The sequence below is a fragment of the Oscarella lobularis genome, chromosome 13 (genome assembly GCF_947507565.1).
Source record: "Oscarella lobularis chromosome 13, ooOscLobu1.1, whole genome shotgun sequence".
In the NCBI taxonomy this organism is placed as follows: Eukaryota; Metazoa; Porifera; class Homoscleromorpha; order Homosclerophorida; family Oscarellidae; genus Oscarella; species Oscarella lobularis.
The window spans coordinates 2,109,403-2,126,967 of record NC_089187.1 but is presented as its reverse complement, the minus strand read 5'-3'; the positions used below and the strand labels follow the sequence as shown (position 1 = coordinate 2,126,967).

Sequence of the window (17,565 nt, the reverse complement as noted above, 5' to 3'; positions counted from 1 at the left end):
TGAGAGGAAGGAGAGCGCCGAGTTCATTGATCGTCCGGCGTTGAAATCATAGACGTCTTTTTTGGGAAACGAGAGACGGCGGCGGAATGAAGGAAAGCCATTAGCCTCGCCAAACAGAAGATTCGAGACAAAGTGCGCTCGTGGAGTCGTTCAGAATCGTTTTCGTATCCGGGTTGATAGACGATGCCGCCCCCCGGCGTACGTTAGAGAGATCACCATGGAGAAATGGCCAACACTCTACTGCTAAAAGCCACCAAAACAAAGCCCAAGTCGCTGAATCTTACCAATAAGGGTCTCGAACGCATTCCCGCTCTTCTCGGTCGGATCGTTTCTCTCCAAACGGTCAGCTTCAAGAATAACCAGCTCGAAGACCTCTGCGACGAAATCGCCGAGCTAAGACAGGTCAGAAAAAGACTCTTTTATGAAGACAACTATCGATTCGTACGCACTCAGCTAACGTTTGTTAATGTTGGCAACAACAAACTGAAGGACATACCCCAACAGTTGCGCCATCTTCCCAAACTCCAATCGCTTCACATATTCGGCAACGAAATTTTGCAACTTAATTCTACGACTTTGGGTGAGCAGGGGCGAATCGGGCACTTGTCTGTAACAAATTTCCTGCACAGGATCACTGCACAATCTGACACTGCTGAATCTAAATGATAATGCACTACGCTCCCTTCCTTCTGATATAAGCAGGCTAGTTCGTCTATTGACAATATGCCCTTATTGATTCTGTGTAATAGGCTGAAACGATTACAAACGCTCAGCCTGGATAGGAATCAGTTGGTGAGCTTGCCTCAAGAGATAGGACAGCTAGGTGAACTGAGGGAACTTCACGTGGCAGACAATCATCTCACTAGGTAGAGACTCTATTGAATTGCTGATACCTGTTAATGTTGTCTCTGGAAAGTGTGCCGGATTCTATCGGACAACTAAAGAATTTGTCAAAACTGTATTTGAGAAAGAATCAGATCAGCCATCTTAGTAGCGTGAGTACTCAATGTCTACCTTGGTCTCAGTTGACAAATATCTTTAAGGCTATTGAAGGCTGCTTCAAGTTGTCCGTACTAGATGTGTCTGTAAATCGACTGGTAACACTTCCATCTGAGGCAAGACCTATCAGCGCTGCTCACATGTCCTCCCGGGAAACTTGTATTTTCAGATAAAAACGTTACCTTTATCGGAATTATATACTGAAGCCAATAGGCTACTCAGGGAGAAGCCAGTAGTATCGGAACAAGTAGAAGAAGTCTTCTTATTAAAGGTTTGTGTATATAATTATATATCTTGGCTTTTAATTTACCTGATTATCTCAGGAGCTTGCTGCTCGCCTCGTTCTGAAGCATCTGAAAGACAGGTACAAGAGAGAACGTCTCATCTCAAGAGGGGATTCATTTTTCGATTAGATCATTCCAAATGAATTTTGCTCTTCTGTCGCGCGACGGCGGCGGCAACTTGAGGCAGACGCTCGCTCTCGCCAAAAAATGTGCCGTCTGTGGGGAATTATTTCTAAACACGTGGCTAGAGTGCGTACAATTCGTCGACGCTAAGAAGGTATTAGTACAGAAAGGTCCTCCTTTTATGAAGAGACCATGTTTTAGAAATTTCGTTTAATGAATAATCCCGGAATAATTCCGTTGAGGATTCTCCTCTGTTCCTACAAGTGCTTCAACGCCGATGGTCACGAATTCTACGGCGTTTCGTCCTTATAACCATTGTATAATAAAAGAAATTTATTTAATTCCTGCTCAATTGCAGTTAATTGAAACTTTCACGAATACAAATGCGGCAGCGCTATTCGTCTGTCTGCTACACAACTTACTTGCTTGCTTGTGTCGCAATGAGAATACCAGCAACGACTCCTCCAATGGCTCCGATGGCCAATCCAACTCCCAATCCAACGCCCAATGTAACGCCCATCCCAAACGAGTTGTTATGTGGTGATATAGGGTGACCAGTGCTAACACGACTGTCAGGTTCTGTCGTTTCACCTGTTTCACTGGTTTCAGCTGTTCCAGTATACTGTCGCGCGAATTCCTGCAGCCCTCTCTATCAACAACTAATAGTGACTGCATGGAGGTATTGGTTCTGACCACTAAACTGACCCAAGTCATCTCTTTTATGCGATTCATCATGGTCTCGTCAAAGAACGTAGTAACGTAATGAACAATCGTTTGGCAAATCCCTCGATCTGTGGAGAATCTCTTGACGACAATTTTGACGGCATAGGCAAAAAGAAGCGCCACTGAAGCCCACACGAGCGTCTTCACAGACATAATTGGAGAGAGAAGCTGCAATACATTCTACACAAAAGTAAGTATTGAACTAAATAAAGACACATGCCGGGCTTTTCTCGTAGAGAGAAGTGTTCAAGAAAGAGGGGGAGGGGCTTCCTCTTACGTTCTTAAATCTCTCGTACTTGGACAGCTCTTCGCTGGAAACGTTCTGCGCTCGCTCATCGACGTGAAGTCCTTCTGTCCGATCGAACTGATCGGCAACGGCGCTCAAGTTGCGTCCGACTTCGAGAGGTATTTCCGGGTCTCGTAGAGATTGGAGCGCGTTCTGAAGCTCCGACGGGCATTCACCTTCGTCATACGTCGAAATTAACATCTCGGCAAATATAGCCCGCGCCAACGGGCGACGGACGGATTGCTGTTCTAATGACTCCATGAGATTTGCGTTCACTGTGAGACCTAACGCACGTGAGTCACGTGAGAGCATTCTAAATGGCTTACACGTGGTACGAGTTGGCTTTCCTTATCGCCGGTGCTCTGACCGTTCTGCGCGTCGGCACGGGCTTTCTCCTGTCGCTGTACTCTGGACTTCGCTGCTTTGTCTTACCTAAACTGGGCCTAGGGACGAATTTGCGACGAAAGTTCGGCAAATGGGCAGGTAAGAGTGGCGGGGGCGCGGTCAAATCACCCAATGCGCGCTCTTTTCTGCCCAGTCGTTACCGGCGCAACGGACGGCATTGGCAAAGCGTACGCGACGAACCTCGCCAGTCGCGGCATCAACGTCGTTCTCGTCAGCCGAAGCCAGAAGAAACTCGACGCCGTTGCAGAAGAAATCGAAGCGGCGCACCAGAGAATCAAAACGCGCGTCGTCTGCGCCGATTTCAGCGAGCGATCGCAGTCGCTCTACGACCAAATCGCATTGCAAATCGAAGATCTCGATATAGGCATTCTCGTCAACAACGTCGGAGTCGCCTACGATTATCCGGACTATTTTCACGAGCTGTCACCGGAGAAAATGTGGCAGCTCATGATCGTCAACATGGCTTCGGTCACGTTAATGACCCGCGCGTTATTGCCTCGATTGATCTTGCAGAGGCGTGGCCTCATCATCAACGTTTCGTCCTTTTCAGGCACGCGTCCACAGCCCCTGCTCGCCGTCTATTCAGCAGCGAAAGCGTTTGCTGATACATTGACCCAATCGTTGATTGGCGAGTATGGGCACCACGAGGGGATTATGATACAGAGTGTCAGGCCGCTGTTCGTTGCAACGAATATGACTAAAATGAAGCCCTCGTTCTTTGTTCCCACTGCAAAGGGTTTTGCTCGAGACGCACTTGGCACTGTTGGCGTCGTTGACGTGACAACGGGTTGCATGCCTCATTCGATTCAGAGTTTTGCTGCCGATCTTTTTCCGAGGGCTTTGTTTAGCAGGATGATTTGGACGATTCTCAATCGAGGGCGGGAGAAGGCGCTGAGGAGAAAGAAACGGTCAGACTGAATTGTGTAGCTAGAGCCAAGCACCTATGTTTGCTATTTCTTTTTGTCTGGTGATGCATTCCTGGTATAAAGCATATAGACATAGACTACATTGAGGCTACACTAACATCCAATTTACTCTTTCACTGGCTGTAGTAGTGATTGCGGTTGCGGTGAGAAAGACAGTTGTCTAAAAATGCGTACATACTGTATTAGCAATTAGCGCGGTCTCTAAAGCACGCGAAGCGCGTATTATGGCGTACACGTGGTACGAGTTGGCTCTTCTCATCGCCGGTGCTGCGACCGCTCTGCGCGTCGGCACGGGCTTTCTCCTATCGCTGTACTCCGGACTGCGCTGCTTTGTCTTACCTAAGCTAGGCCTAGGCACGAACTTGCGACGAAAGTTCGGCAAATGGGCAGGTAAGAGAACGCGAGGCGTCAAATCGCGCCGCACGACACGCGCTCTTTCCCCCCGCAGTCGTTACCGGCGCAACGGACGGCATCGGAAAAGCGTACGCGATGGATCTCGCCAGTCGCGGCATCAACGTCGTCCTGGTCAGCCGTAGCGAGGAGAAACTCGCCGCCGTCGCCCAAGAAATCCGATCGGCGCACAAGGAAATCGAAACGCGCGTCGTCTGCGCCGATTTCGGCGCACGATCGCAATCGCTCTACGATCAAATCGCGTCGCAGATCGAAGATCTCGACATCGGCATTCTCGTCAACAACGTCGGAGCCGGCTTCGATCATCCGGACTATTTTCACGAGCTGCCGCCCGAGAAAATGTGGCAGGTCATGATCGTCAACATGGCTTCGGTCACGTTGATGACGCGCGCGCTCTTGCCGCGATTCATCGCGCAGAGGCGTGGCGCCGTCATCAACATTTCGTCCTATTCGGGCACGAGTCCGCATCCCCTGCTCAACGTCTACTCGGCGGCGAAAGCGTTCGTCGACACGTTGACCCAGTCGTTGATAGGCGAGTATGGGCACCACGAGGGGATTACGATACAGAGTGTCAGGCCGATGTTCGTTGCGACGAACATGAGTAGAATAAAGAGGCCCTCGCTCTTTGTTCTCAGTGCAAAGGGCTTTGCTCGGGATGCGCTTGGCACTGTCGGCGTTGTCGACGTGACAACGGGTTGCATGTCTCATTGGATTCAGAGTTCCGCAATCGAGCTTCTTCCGAGCGCCTTGCGTCGCAAGGTGACGTGGAGTATTCTTAGTGGAATACGGGAGAAGGCGTTGAAGAGAAAGAAACGGTCAGACTGATCATCTAGTCATGACAACCACTTTTGCTATTTCTTTTCGCGATGTTTGTTGATTCTGTTGCTGTATACCTATTAAAAAAAACGGAGCACGTACATCGAGACTAAGGTTACACTAACAGCATCCAACGTCATTTCACTGGTCTTAGAGAGTGTAATAGCGTCCCGCTTGTCTCTCCTTATGTTTTATGACGCAGCACGAAATCATGATGGCGATGATCGCAGTAGCGACTGCCGTCACGGGAATGGCGATCACTAAATCTTTTCCGCAGTGTTGCATGTCGTTGCAATTCTCGTCGGGTGACGGCAACGGCGACGGAGACGGCGAAGGCGACGACGAGCAATTGTAAGGCGAGCGAGTCACGTCGGCTCGGCAATTGGACGCCGCCTTCAAATCAAAGTACTAGGGGAAGGAGAAATCAAGGACTCCCAACCTGCCTCTATATAACAAGGACTTCTACAAACCCAATTGTGACCCATGATCTTTGTCTTATGAAGCATTGGCTGATGAGCACAAGCATCGCACACAAGACGAACATACGTATACCTAGAATTATTCTATGTCAGTGAATCTTCAAGAGACGAGAATTTTACATGGTGCTCGCATTGGGCGCCGGCGTGCCGTGGGTTGTAGGCCGAACGTATTGAATAGTCACCGATTGCGTATTGCTATCAACAATGAACTTCATCTGAGACACGACAGCCAAAGATTCGTAAAAAGGCGGATTCGTCTCGCCGCCTTCTGCGCACATCTTTTAGCAGAAATCCGATATTAAATCGAAAAAAGTATTTTCGTCATCACGAAATCGAAATTTACCACGGAGCCACTTTCGACGGAACACCTGCTCTGATTGACATTTTGGCCGTACGTAAACGGACTGCACGGCTCGTAAACGACCGTCACCGCGTCTTCGTAGCCCGTGTACGTCATCCTAGGCACACACCCACGGTTTCGTTTCTCCCCCCCTTTAGGCGCGTCATCGCCGCTGAAGACTACCTGGGAAGTGTTTTTAAGCTGATATGACGCGATCCGTCTGTGAAATTGCACGAACAATAATCGATTTGTGTGCACGCTAGATTTGGCGGCGTTTTCGGTGCAGCGGTGGCCGGGGAAGTCGTTGTGCTCGTCGATGTCGTCGTTTCGTTCGTCGATGCCGCGGTTTGAGCGGCGAAGAAGGCGAAGAAGAGGCTAGAAACGACGAGAAGCGTCATACTTTCTAAGTTTACAGCGCGCTAAGTGCGACCAGGAAGTGGTGTCTAAAAAAACATTTTCAAATTTGCTCTCAACACGGAATTAAGATCGCTAAAAAACCGCTCTGTAGAAAAAAGCGTCGCCGTCGTTTAAACAAAAACGATTTCTTTTGCAAATTACGTGCATATCGTCCTACTTATCCACACAACTCGAACAGAACGCTAAATCCGATCCTAGTCGTTTCTACCGCATCCCCAGAATGCACGCGACACCAGTGATGCGTCGAAGGCGTCCACGAGACGCCGCGCTATCGAGACACGGTCTCGAAATCGAATCGCGCGTGCCCAACCGAAGTTATTCGCCCCATCCAATCGCTAAATCCCAATCGACCTGCACCCCCCCAAAAAAATTCCGATCGGTCTAACGGAACGATTCTTTGCGATCCTTTCTACTGTATCTCTAAGCGTGCGCACCGCCCAGGACATCCGGGCAGCCAGTCGCGAACCCGCGCAAGCAAACAATAATCTACAAATCTATATATATACGCTACTGTACTAATTTCGCCGCTAGATCTTTTAATAGAAATCATACACGCTCACTAATGACTCCACCTAGGGTCTCCCATACTATATCCCCTAAATCCGTACCTATTTCCAGGCGGTCGAGGTGGCGGCGGCGGCGGTGGCGGCGGCGGTGGATACGCGTCAAAATCCTGCCGATATCCTCCCATCCCATATCCAGGTTGATGCATAAAGGGGCGTAGGGGTCGTTGATAGGCCGGGTGTTGGGCATGGAGAGCAGGCGGGGGATGGGGTGGCGGCGGCGGCGGCGGAGGACGAATCATGGGTTCGAATTGCATATAGGGATAGGAACCCGGCGGAGGAGGCGGTGGAGGCGGCGGCGGCGGCGGTGGAGCGCCGATTGCGTCCAGAGCGGCGATGAGCGCCTCGCGAAGATCCTCGCTCGTACGCAGTCTTTGATAGAGTATATAGAGCGGGTCGTCCGGTCGGACTTGAATCGCTTCGACGGGCCGTCGCAGGAGAACGACGTCGAGACGATGGGCTTCGAGGAGAGCGGCGAGACCGACGATCGGTTCGCCGGGATGAATGACGATGCGCTCGGCGTGATCAGCGAGCAGCTGAGCCAACGTCGCGAGACCCAGTTGACTCGGTTCTCCTTGGAGAATCGCATTCAATGCCTTCGTTACTTCTCGAAGCTGCTGCGATTCCAATTTGAAGTTGTTGCCCGGTCTTAGTGCTGCCGTTTGTTCGGTTGTCTTCAGTGGCGGCGGTGGTGGCGGCGGCGCGATTAGAGAAGCGCCGCCGCCGCCGCTTTGGGCTTTTGTTAGATCAATTTTCTCGTTCGGTTTTCCAGTCGGTTTGTTGTTTGGCCACGAGCCGTCCGAGTTGCGTCCTTCCGCTTTGCGTCGACGCTTCTTCGACCACAATTCGTGGCAGTCTTGCCACGTGGGAAGGCTGGGGGGAAGAGTTCCAGTGAAGAGAAAATAATTAGGTGGCGCGCATTCCGTTTGCTTACTTGGGTATTTTCGATTTTACGTTATCGGCACCGGCCAGAAAGGGATGCTTCAACGCCTGTTCGGCGGTGAGACGCTTCAACGGGTCCAATACGAGAAGTTTGTCCAGTAAATCAAGAGCGTCACTAGGAAGGCTACAAAGAAATAAGTATAGTGACGTTGAGGAGGGCTCGTTTCCGTACAATATGAATTCTTCCTTTAGGCGACGTTTATACATTTTCTTTGGCTGCAGTACGCCGAAGTGGGGAAGTCGAATGACGTCTGGCCAAATGGATGGTGACGGCGTGCCGCAAACACGACTAATAAGATTAAGAAAAATTAAATCTATTTAGAGGACGATATCCAGCCACCCATACCTAATCATTTCCAATTGAATGACTTCCTGACTTGCTTGGAAGAGAGGCTTCTTGATGAACAACTCGCCAAGAATGCAACTGAAGCAAATAATAAGAAAATCCACGGAAGACGAGAGACAAAAATAGCGCTCTTTACCCGCAAGACCAAATATCGACTGGCCGCCCGTAGCGCTCTTCTCCAAGCAAAAGCTCAGGCGGACGATACCACAAAGTAATAACCTTATTAGTATAAGGCCGTCTAAAAAATCACATCAGTAATTAAGGAGTCTCTAGTAAAAGCGTTGGCTAGTGAGACCTATCTACGCTATAAGGGATACCAGCCACGGCTTCTCTACTTCCAAACCCCCCCAGGAACGTATTGAACTAGTGATTACCCTTTGTCTTCCGGATTATAAAATCTTGCTAATCCAAAGTCAGCCAGTTTCATTTCTCCTCTAGAAAACGACTCATAGAGACACGTTTCAACCGTTTTCTTCCTTTCTTCCTCACTTGTTATTTAGTAAAATGTTCGAACACTTAATATCGCGATGCAGAAGATTTTTCTCGTGGCAATGATCGAGCGCCAAGAAGAGCTGCTTCATCAGACACCGAATGTGATCCTCCTTGAACGTGACGACGCCCGACTCGAGCAGTCCCATCAAATCGTGCTCCAAATACTCAAAAACCAAATAGAAATTCCCTAACAAAAAAAAACATATTATTTAATAAATTGAAACCCTTTAATTGACCTCACCTCTTCCTTGCCTGAAATCCTCGGCGTGCGGCTTATCCGTAATAATCTCCTTCAGCGCAACGACGTTCCCGTGATTGAGCTGTCGAAGAATTTTAATCTCGCGCACGGCCGTTATAGGAAAGCCCTCCTTCTCCTTCTCGTTATCCAAACGCACTTTCTTCAGCGCGCACAAGTCCCCCGTCATCGTGTCCTTCGCCTTATAAACGTGCCCGTACGTTCCCTCGCCGATCTCCTCGATCACCTCGTAGTCGCCGATCGATCGATTCACCTGCCACTGTTCGGCGAGCCACGCGTGTTCCTTCGAAAGCAGACTGTGCTTCATGCACAGCGCCGGCATTTTGGGTTTCCCAACGACCCCACTTTGGGTACCCTGTTGTTTAGCTGAATTCGCGTTTACACCGTCGCTTCCAGCCGAACTCATAGTCATTGAAGGTGTCGTCGTCGTTGGCTGTTGTTGTCCAGGAAGCGGTGGCAAGACGAGCGGCTGCAACGTCGGTCGAAATCTCCCCTTACCCGCTGTACGACTGAATCCTCCTTTATTTTTCGATGATGATGACGACGATGATTCATCATCAGTCTTTTTCTCCTTTATCGGTTCGGGTGCCGGTGGCGGAGGTGGCGGCGGCGGAGGCGGCGGCGGCGGCGGAGTGGGCTCCGATTCCATCGATTTGACTTTTTCCGTAGACTTTTCCTTTTCCTCTTCCGCTTTCGTCTTTTTGACGACGACGACACTTCGCAACGGCTTCTCCTCCACGGTCACCCAATCGTCGTCGTCTTCCGAACTATCCACACTCGAATACGATAGACTTCGTTTCTCCGCCGCTTCCGCTTCCTCCTCGTCTTTTTTCGTTTTCGTCGGATTTTCGTCTCGATGTTGTGCATGTCGTCGCGTCGGACGCTTATCTCGTTTCGACGATAGCGACGACGACGAGGAGATCGACGACGACGAACGGGATCGCTTGTTGCGACGATTCTTCTTTTTCTCGTGCTTGCGTTTCTTCTTTTTCTTCTCTCGTCCTCGGCTGTTGTCCTGCTTCGACGAGCGATGACTCTCCGTCCTGGCGACGAGGTTGTCTCCTCGACGATGCGACGACGATCGATCGCGATCGCGCTCGCGCTCGCGCGGCGGCGGCGGAGTCATCGGGCTTCGTGTTCGTCTCCGACGCGATGGAGAGCTTCGTTCGAAGCGATTGCGATGGCGCGCGACGTCGGCGCGTCGATCGCGGTAGTTCGCCGATCGCGGTCGACGCGGGCTTGGACTTCGGCGACGATCGCGGCTGTCGCCGCGTCTCGGCAGTGGACTACGACTTCGATCGCGATCGTAGCGCGATGACGCGTTTTTGCGAAAGGATGGCATGGTTAGCGGATCGAGTGCGGTGTAGGGCGTACGAATTTTACGTCGAGTGCAGCATGTAACGAAGGATGATCAAGGAAATCTTGGATGCGGTAAACTTTCTCCTCGATGGAGTTTTCGCATAGACGCATGCGCCTTCGACGATGTCAACAAACGATTTCGAAAAACGCCTCGAGGAGGCCGAATTGGTGCTCCCATTTGCAATCGAACGATCCAGTTGGTTGAATTGTTTGTTTTGCAGGCGGGATATCGCGACGGAATTGCTCAAGGCCGAGAGAACGCTCTGCAAGACGGCTTCAACGAAGGATTTGTCCGCGAATGTCGACAGGCGTTCGAACGAGGACGATCCGACGGATTGCGACAGTACGAAACAGCCTTTAGAAGATTGCTCGCAGCGTTGAAACTCGTTTTAGGGCTCGACTAATCAAGGAGCAACTCTCAGACGCTGAACTGAAAAAATCATGAAGAAAAGAGCAACTTTAGTATTTATCCTTACGTTGAAATAGGCAGTAGCTTTCTAATAACGCTGAACACAAGGCCCAAGTCGAAAAAAATGACAAAAATCAGTGTCGAGTTCGTCTCTTTCTTAAAATCTGTCTAAATCAAAGCTCTGACTGTAGTCATTGACCCGGAGGCTGTGCAGCTAGAGACGCCGTGCTTTCTCGGCGCAATCGCGGCTGTAAGAAGGGATCGTTCGCCAGCACTTTCACTTCGGGTCTTTCACTTTTATCGTATATCAAACAACGACGAATGAAATCCTAAGAATTCTCCATTAAAACTACAAAGCTTCCTCTTTTGAATGCTTCACCTTCGCCTCGTTTGTCACCGAAGGCTTGCCGGGAAATTCGACTTCCTTTGCTTTCAAAATCGTCTCCTGTTCGAGTATGGACGACTGCGATAAATTATTCCCAAAAGGCTACGCGAAAAAATCATATACACATATCCTCTTGATTCATAAACAAGTCCACCTTCTTTCCATACAGGCACTGATAGAAAATAATTCCCACAGACCAAACGTCGACCTCCACGAAAGAAACGCGCCCCTTAACCTCACACGTGCTTCCAAATCAAAGAGCTTACCTTCGAGGAAATCTTCGGCGGTTCTCTTCCTATAATAAAACACTCGGGTGGAAGATACCAGTACGTTCCAGCTCCTTGTGACGTCAATTCCATGTCTGCAGCACCGTCGTCTTCCATGATCTTGCTCAAGCCGAAATCTGTGATCTTTATCTCGCCACTATCAGGTCCAGAACCGAGAAGAATGTTGCCTAGTAAGACCCCGATTCATATGTCCACTTAGTCACTTAATCAATGATTCTCTTGAACCTGGTTTCAAGTCGTAATGTATGATTGGTGGTTTGATTTCGTTTAGATACTTTAGAGCACGGACCACCTGCTGTATGACGCTTCTGGCCTATTAGAATGCCTTGCTCGCGCCAAAGCATTGCTTTCTGTATATCGTACCTCTTTCTCCGGCATGCATTTGTGCTGTTTTAAATGGAAGTCCAAATCGTTTCCGCTGGAAAACTCCAGAACAGTACAAAACCTAAGAACATTTCATTTTTCTCTCGAAAAAAATCCTAGATTGCCGTACGAATTTGGGTCAATTTCAAAAACGTCGAACAGTCGAACAATTCTCTACAACAAAAAGAAGAGCCATTGAAGAAAGGTATTCAATAAAAACATTTCGATTAATTACCGGGTGATGAAGCTTCTTGTGAATGTTGTATTCTCTAAGTGCATGTCTAGAAAAAACGCAATCACAAAAAGGAATCGTTTTTCGTTAACTGGGGAGATCCAGACTTGATATAATTGGCCTTTTTATCGTCTTTCCAGTCTCTGTTCAGCTGATGAACTTTGCAGGCGACGTATCGTTGTTCCTTTAGATCAAAAGCCTGAGCAGAAGACGGTCGTTCGGCGGCAGGAAAAAAAATCGTTGGAGAGTGGACCTTGTGGACTTCGCTGAAGCCTCCTTTTCCCAGAAGCTTGAGTAGAAAGTAACGCCCGTGCAAGACTTGATTTCCCTTGAATCTAAGAAGCAATAGACGTGGATGTGCGCGGACAAAATGGCCACATGATATAAGGAAAACCTTGACTGGTCTTCACTAGCTATTCTCTTTAGTTCCTTTATGTGAAGAGTTCGTTCTCTCTCGAGACTTTCGAGTTCTACTTGAACGTCCGTTTCTTCCTGCAGAACTAATGATGTCTTGACTAAAGAAGCCTCTCTCTATATACGTCACTTTTTTTAACGCTTGTACGCGCAATTTTAGAATTTCATCCTGCTCGAAATATTCGTCAAGTGGCAGACTGCACGTAACGTTTTACAAGGACGTATTAATTAATCAATCACTATATAAATACCTGACTGGAGCTGACGGTTTAGCAAAAACGTCTCCTTCGTTTGAAACGCTCGCGGATTTCTGCTTGTGTTTCTTCTCTACTGTGCCAGGATTGGGAGGCTTGCGTTTTGTCAATAGCTTCTTTTGTTTATCTGTTTCCTCCTTCTGTTGACTAATCAATTCCAGACGCCTAGAATGGGGAAAGAGACGTGCACAACGTTCTAGAGGGCGCTCCTTTTCTACTTCTGGATTCCACTGAAAGCGTAGCCTTCTCTCCACACTTCAACGAACTGATGCCCTTGCCTATAAAGCAGCATACAATCTAGTGCAATATAAGAAAAACGGGACAACGGTTGACCTCTGCGTCACAAATTGTCCGAGTCGAAGGCAGTTCTTCATACACACTTCCCTATCTTCGCGCGCCTCAATTTCAGACTTGTCTTTCAGAAGGAGCTTATTCATTCGCGATGCCTACAAAGTCGAACGATAGCTACGACCACGACAATACATAGAAGACAATCAACCTTTTCCATGCTTGCATTGCATTCCTTTTCGAGCTTCTTGTAGGCAGCCTAGAATAAATAGTCTTCGTGTACCTATGCCAAGTGTATGCTCTTTGAACTGACCTGAGAAAGTTTCAGTTGTTCCTTCAGAGACGTAACGGTCTGGAAAAAGACACTAAGTCAGATATATACTCCAGGCTGTGTTCTTACCTCATGCAGTCTGCTCACTTCCTCTTTTTCACCTCTCATAGCCAAATTCTGCTGAGTAATAAACTAAAAAAATCAATTTGGAACCAAAACTAAAGACAAATAGCAAATCAAACGTCACATCAATTCCACTGATAGTCAAATCCGTCTACGAAAATAGAAGATATACACGTATATATATATAAACGTAATGTCAATTTACCTGACATCCAGCACTAGTGATTCCTACATTCGGAGCTACTTGAACCTTGTCATAAACAGACGATGCAACAGCAGGCAAACGACATCGAACACCCATTCTTACCGCCTTTTCATAACAAACTACAGGCGAGGATTTCAATGACGAGTTTCCTGATGCCTTCAAAGAAACGCATTGACACACACCCACACGCGCAGATTTACTCATTGTCTACCTTCCTTCCAAAGAAGTCGCTGATTTTCATTTCCGAAGCGACCTTCGAAGGCTTTGCCAACGTTTCGTCGAGAGAGTTCGGCGGCGGTTTTCGACGTTTTCTTCTTCTTCCTCCAGCGTACGTCATCACCGGAACGTCGTCCTAGAGACCAAGACTTGCCCAATTGAGCCACATCAAAAAATTTCAATAAATTAATCACCACGTCCTCTTTATCGCTACTAAACGAAGAAACGCTGACGGCACTCTGATTCGAATTTTCCCCGAATTCCATCTAAAATTTTATCTACTCAAAACACTTTTTTTCGTTTCACACTGAAGCACCCCCTTACCATCCTAGCCTCGAGTTTTTGCAATTTTTGACAGTCAATACTAAGAGACCCGTCCTGCTCTAAACGCGAAGTTGTGGGCGTAAGGAGATGATCCCTTTTCTCGCTCCTTTACCTATTTGTGGAGGCGGAATCGCCGTAGAAGTGCCAGCCGAGCACCAGCTAACGCTCGAAAGGCCGTGACTCGGCGCGCGACCTCTTCCGTCGGCCGTTCGAACGGAACGGTTTGCTATCGCGCTCTCGGCTGCAGAATACGCTTACAGAACGATCGATAGGCGATTTCTTTCTTTACTTTCGTTAGCATGCATCTTTTAGGAAGACGCAAGATGCATGCAGGCGATATTTGACAGCGATTGAGAGTTTTTTCTTCGTCTTTCGCGTGCGTGACACGTTGGGCGTCCGGGCCAGTGTAGGATCACGTGAGCTTTTGGCGGAATATTTTTTGACTACAGTACTGTGTAGCCACTTTAGCCTGGAAGGCTTTGGCCTCCGCGCCAAAGTGGAGCAATCGCGGGTGCGCGAAGGAGCTAGTCTACGTCATATTAATTAATTTAATTAATTAATTAATAACCCTTTCACTGATTTGACTACCTATTAATTTCATATCACCCAGTAATTGATCTTTTCGTCAGTCCCACTACTATAATTGCAGGTCCGCAAAGGAGTTCTTGCACTAGTGTAATTGGGATACACTGTACTAAGCCGCACTACATGGGCCACTACATGTACCTAAACAACAACTGCACATACTACAAACGTATCAAGTTTGCTAAGGCAACGTGATATGGGGCAACGCATCCCAAAAGTCAAAAGGACAGTTCTTCATCACTTCAAGCAATTCAGCTCTCTTGAAGAGCAACTGATGGGCGAAAAAGTGTCTTTGGGCAATTAGAGACGCACTAAGCGAATCCAGTAGCATAGGAGATGCCAATGCCTTCGAAAGAGATTTGTACTTCGGATCGTCGTTCTTGAGAAGTAGCTGGCAAAACTTGGATCCTTGGAAGAGCGGATTGCTCATTCCTTTGGCCTTCAACTGCTGCTCTAAGTGATTTAGTCCATTCCGGACGAAAACGCTAAGCTTTGGGTGCTGGGGGTTCTTCCTCACCACGTTGCATGCCTCTCCAAATGCAATCGTGCCCTCGGCGTATCGGCAAAATCGAACTTCTTCTTCCAAATTGGCAGCCGGGGCACCAATTTTGTAGCGTAACTCCCCATCGGGAAGAATGAAATGAAGAATGAACGACTGAAATGGCCCTGATTTAACGCAGTACCTTTTGCCCTCGACTTCTGCATCACTAACTTCCTCCCAAAATTCCGCCAAGTGCTCTCGCCATCCTCTCATATTGCATAGCTCTTCTTCTTCCAAGCCCAGCGGCGAAACAAGCTTTCGGAGCGCTAATCGCATGGCAGGCCTCATCATGTGTAGGGCGCATGCCGTATCGTGCCAAATCTCTTCGGCTAATTTCGTCGAGATTAATTTAGAACAAATGGTGGCCACGGACGTGGCGTCATCCGCAACATTGCAGGAATTTCCTCTCTCCGCCAGGAAGCTTAGCATCGCGTGATTGTTATCGCAGAAGTACGACATCCTGTTCAGAATAGACGGCGACAACAGACCTTGAGCATTAAGTATGTCCTTTTCTGTGTCGATAATATCGCGCGACACACGATAGGGCAAATTGATACGAAACGCAGCGATTAACGGATTGCCATTCGTTCTGCATTCATAGAGGTGGGTCCACGCGGCTCCCATGGCAGAACCGGTAACTATGAAGTGGGCATTCGGAGCGTCGGGATTGAAGATGAGGTGCTTGAATCTTCGACGCATTTGACAGATGGCGACGTCGTCCAACTCCTCCTTCTTTGGCGCTTTTGCCCACGTGAACCACCGCTGTACTTCGTCCATTACTATAAACACGTGCTTCCTTTTGCTTGCTGCTTCAACGCAACTGAGCAATTGCACATAGAAATGCTCGGCTGGTGAAATTTGCTTCAGGACATCCGAGACGTACGGAAGTGGCACATTTGCTTCCGCTAGATATTCGTGCACCTTGAATAGAGCAGACCCCAGAAAAAGATCCGGAGAGCCCGAATCAAATAGGTCGCAGTCGAGGAACCAGAAGTCGGCATTGGGGAAATGCGGATGTACGAGATGCGGCAAAACGTTTCTAACGAACGTCGTCTTTCCTAGAGAGAAACGCTCTAAGAAACCGAAATAGATATCCTTTTAACGCTACTATTACCGGTTTTGACCATTCCGTTCACGATAACTGTTTTGTTCGGAATATCTATGGATGGCCTCTTCTGATCTTTAATCCAGAAGTTGGCTTTGTCGATGGTTTTAGACAGATAGACGAATTTTCTATTTTCAACATCAATCAGCACCGATGACGGCGTGCAAGAACCTGCAGTCGCGTCTTCTATATATGTCACGTAACGGCAAATTCTCTTGACTTACGAAAACGAAGTAAACTGGATTCGTTGTCATGAGCTGACGGAGCGGGGGCGATAGCGCTCTCGGTCGTCGTTGACATCACCTGAGACGGAAAACTCCCGGAGCCAACGTCCATGTCAACTAAATCTTGACTGTCGGTGGATGATGCGGAAAGAGTTTGAGACGTGCGAAGAGGCGTTGACACGTAACCGGACGAAGTGCATGAAACGGCGCCGCCTTTTTCAACGACATCTGCTCCAATAACATGACCTAAAATTCAAATAAACATCCTATTGTTTTACAATTAATTAATCTTACCAGACAGTAATTCAGCTTTTTCAATATCATTGTCCGGCTTGCTCCTATAACACAGGGATTACGTTTATTTTGTTCCCGGAAATTTGTCATTAACTAATTAATTCATTAACATGTAATCAGTAATGGGAAGTTTGATAATAATCAGGTTAAGGATGGCCGTTCGAACCTTCGTTGGGAAAAGGGCCCCCAAAAATTTAGCCGCCGGTATACGTCACAAAGTCTTGATCTTACCTTATGGACAACACTTTCGGCAAAGCAGCACCCATCCCGTTCGAAGCGAGAACCGAAAGCTAAAGACGAGCGATCGAGATTCACACGGCGCCGGAAAGCGAGAACGAAAAGATACACGTGCCAAGACGAGCGATCGCGGCGCTCGAAAGCGAGAACCGAAAGACGGCGTAGAAAACTGTGTGCACGTCCGTGCGCAGCAGAAGGGCGGAACTGACGTAACGTGCAAGTCACCTCGTGGCGTTGGGCGTCCGGGGCAGTGTAGGATGACGTGAGCTTTTGGCGAAATATTTTTTTGACTAGAGTGTACGTCAGTGGGCCAAAGTGCACTACAGTTGTAGGGAAACACAGTGTCATAAAGTAGGCGGACCGGGGGGAGGGGCAAGCAATTCGTTCTCTAGACTACACACTCGAGACGCGATACAAACGGCTGCACTTGTTTACTTATTAAAAGTTTAGTGAAAGTGCTGACGAGACCATTCTTTCAAGCATTCGAAGCATTGCTTGGCTTGTCCCTCGTTAGCTTTTCCGTTTTCGGCTATCCACGCGCAGAACTTCTTCTTGTCTTCGTCCAGCTGCAGAAAGAGTCCGTAGACATGCTTTGCCTTTGAAAACCCCTTCGCAGCGAGATTGATTCCGATCGTTTTTCC

The 17,565-nt window shown here is 48.4% G+C and overlaps 7 protein-coding genes and 2 long non-coding RNA genes across 12 annotated transcripts; 4 read left to right on the top strand and 5 right to left on the bottom strand.

Moving 5' to 3' along the window:
• The first annotated feature begins 213 nt into the window (after positions 1–213).
• Positions 214–1,767, top strand: LOC136194947 (leucine-rich repeat-containing protein 69-like). The gene is made up of 10 exons (XM_065984206.1): positions 214–402; positions 454–580; positions 630–702; positions 750–866; positions 917–995; positions 1,044–1,115; positions 1,169–1,270; positions 1,323–1,363; positions 1,413–1,560; positions 1,608–1,767. Exons 1-10 carry the CDS (start codon positions 226–228, stop codon positions 1,716–1,718), a joined length of 1,047 nt encoding a protein of 348 aa, XP_065840278.1. The 5' UTR covers positions 214–225; the 3' UTR covers positions 1,719–1,767.
• Positions 1,758–2,704, bottom strand: LOC136194950 (uncharacterized). The gene is made up of 3 exons (XM_065984209.1): positions 2,407–2,704; positions 2,112–2,309; positions 1,758–2,055 (listed from the first exon to the last, which is right to left on the bottom strand). Exons 1-3 carry the CDS (start codon positions 2,674–2,676, stop codon positions 1,825–1,827), a joined length of 699 nt encoding a protein of 232 aa, XP_065840281.1. The 5' UTR covers positions 2,677–2,704; the 3' UTR covers positions 1,758–1,824.
• LOC136194949 (very-long-chain 3-oxoacyl-CoA reductase-like) lies at positions 2,614–3,929 on the top strand. Its single transcript, XM_065984208.1, has 2 exons — positions 2,614–2,898; positions 2,954–3,929. The coding sequence occupies exons 1-2, from the start codon at positions 2,733–2,735 to the stop codon at positions 3,736–3,738; spliced, it is 951 nt and encodes a 316-aa protein (XP_065840280.1). The 5' UTR covers positions 2,614–2,732; the 3' UTR covers positions 3,739–3,929.
• Positions 3,120–4,955, bottom strand: LOC136194953 (uncharacterized). 2 transcript variants are annotated; one of them, XR_010671731.1, is made up of 4 exons: positions 3,980–4,955; positions 3,845–3,906; positions 3,762–3,798; positions 3,120–3,711 (listed from the first exon to the last, which is right to left on the bottom strand). It is a non-coding gene; the product is annotated as an uncharacterized lncRNA (long non-coding RNA). The 2 variants fall into 2 exon arrangements; XR_010671730.1 differs by having other exon boundaries at positions 3,762–3,906.
• Positions 3,961–5,076, top strand: LOC136194948 (very-long-chain 3-oxoacyl-CoA reductase-like). The gene is made up of 2 exons (XM_065984207.1): positions 3,961–4,136; positions 4,195–5,076. The coding sequence occupies exons 1-2, from the start codon at positions 3,971–3,973 to the stop codon at positions 4,980–4,982; spliced, it is 954 nt and encodes a 317-aa protein (XP_065840279.1). The 5' UTR covers positions 3,961–3,970; the 3' UTR covers positions 4,983–5,076.
• Positions 5,012–10,263, bottom strand: LOC136194944 (cyclin-dependent kinase 12-like). Of its 3 annotated transcripts, none has more exons than XM_065984203.1 (12): positions 8,794–10,263; positions 8,550–8,739; positions 8,435–8,494; positions 8,197–8,298; positions 8,061–8,138; positions 7,707–8,003; positions 6,818–7,645; positions 5,976–6,560; positions 5,796–5,910; positions 5,573–5,730; positions 5,444–5,525; positions 5,012–5,381 (listed from the first exon to the last, which is right to left on the bottom strand). In XM_065984203.1, exons 1-8 carry the CDS (start codon positions 10,148–10,150, stop codon positions 6,545–6,547), a joined length of 2,928 nt encoding a protein of 975 aa, XP_065840275.1. In that variant the 5' UTR covers positions 10,151–10,263; the 3' UTR covers positions 5,012–5,381; positions 5,444–5,525; positions 5,573–5,730; positions 5,796–5,910; positions 5,976–6,544. The 3 variants fall into 3 exon arrangements, with proteins under 3 accessions (XP_065840275.1, XP_065840276.1, XP_065840274.1); XM_065984204.1 differs by having other exon boundaries at positions 5,976–7,645; positions 7,707–7,838; positions 7,887–8,003; XM_065984202.1 differs by having other exon boundaries at positions 5,976–7,645.
• Positions 10,264–10,290: 27 nt separating this feature from the next.
• On the top strand, positions 10,291–10,769 carry LOC136194951 (uncharacterized). The gene is made up of 3 exons (XR_010671729.1): positions 10,291–10,335; positions 10,389–10,510; positions 10,561–10,769. It is a non-coding gene; the product is annotated as an uncharacterized lncRNA (long non-coding RNA).
• LOC136194946 (serine/threonine-protein kinase tousled-like 2) lies at positions 10,617–14,337 on the bottom strand. Its single transcript, XM_065984205.1, has 26 exons — positions 14,228–14,337; positions 14,051–14,179; positions 13,939–13,997; positions 13,809–13,880; positions 13,610–13,750; positions 13,501–13,554; positions 13,399–13,443; positions 13,318–13,344; positions 13,200–13,262; positions 13,113–13,151; positions 13,011–13,058; positions 12,845–12,957; positions 12,730–12,789; positions 12,509–12,676; positions 12,388–12,454; positions 12,238–12,335; positions 12,097–12,178; positions 11,951–12,042; positions 11,847–11,892; positions 11,742–11,785; positions 11,612–11,693; positions 11,474–11,561; positions 11,228–11,415; positions 11,116–11,169; positions 10,956–11,063; positions 10,617–10,905 (listed from the first exon to the last, which is right to left on the bottom strand). Exons 1-26 carry the CDS (start codon positions 14,241–14,243, stop codon positions 10,768–10,770), a joined length of 2,121 nt encoding a protein of 706 aa, XP_065840277.1. The 5' UTR covers positions 14,244–14,337; the 3' UTR covers positions 10,617–10,767.
• Positions 14,338–14,625: 288 nt separating this feature from the next.
• On the bottom strand, positions 14,626–16,986 carry LOC136194396 (uncharacterized). The gene is made up of 5 exons (XM_065983494.1): positions 16,919–16,986; positions 16,688–16,731; positions 16,394–16,639; positions 16,179–16,340; positions 14,626–16,122 (listed from the first exon to the last, which is right to left on the bottom strand). Exons 1-5 carry the CDS (start codon positions 16,951–16,953, stop codon positions 14,705–14,707), a joined length of 1,905 nt encoding a protein of 634 aa, XP_065839566.1. The 5' UTR covers positions 16,954–16,986; the 3' UTR covers positions 14,626–14,704.
• Between the last annotated feature and the right edge of the window lie 579 nt (positions 16,987–17,565).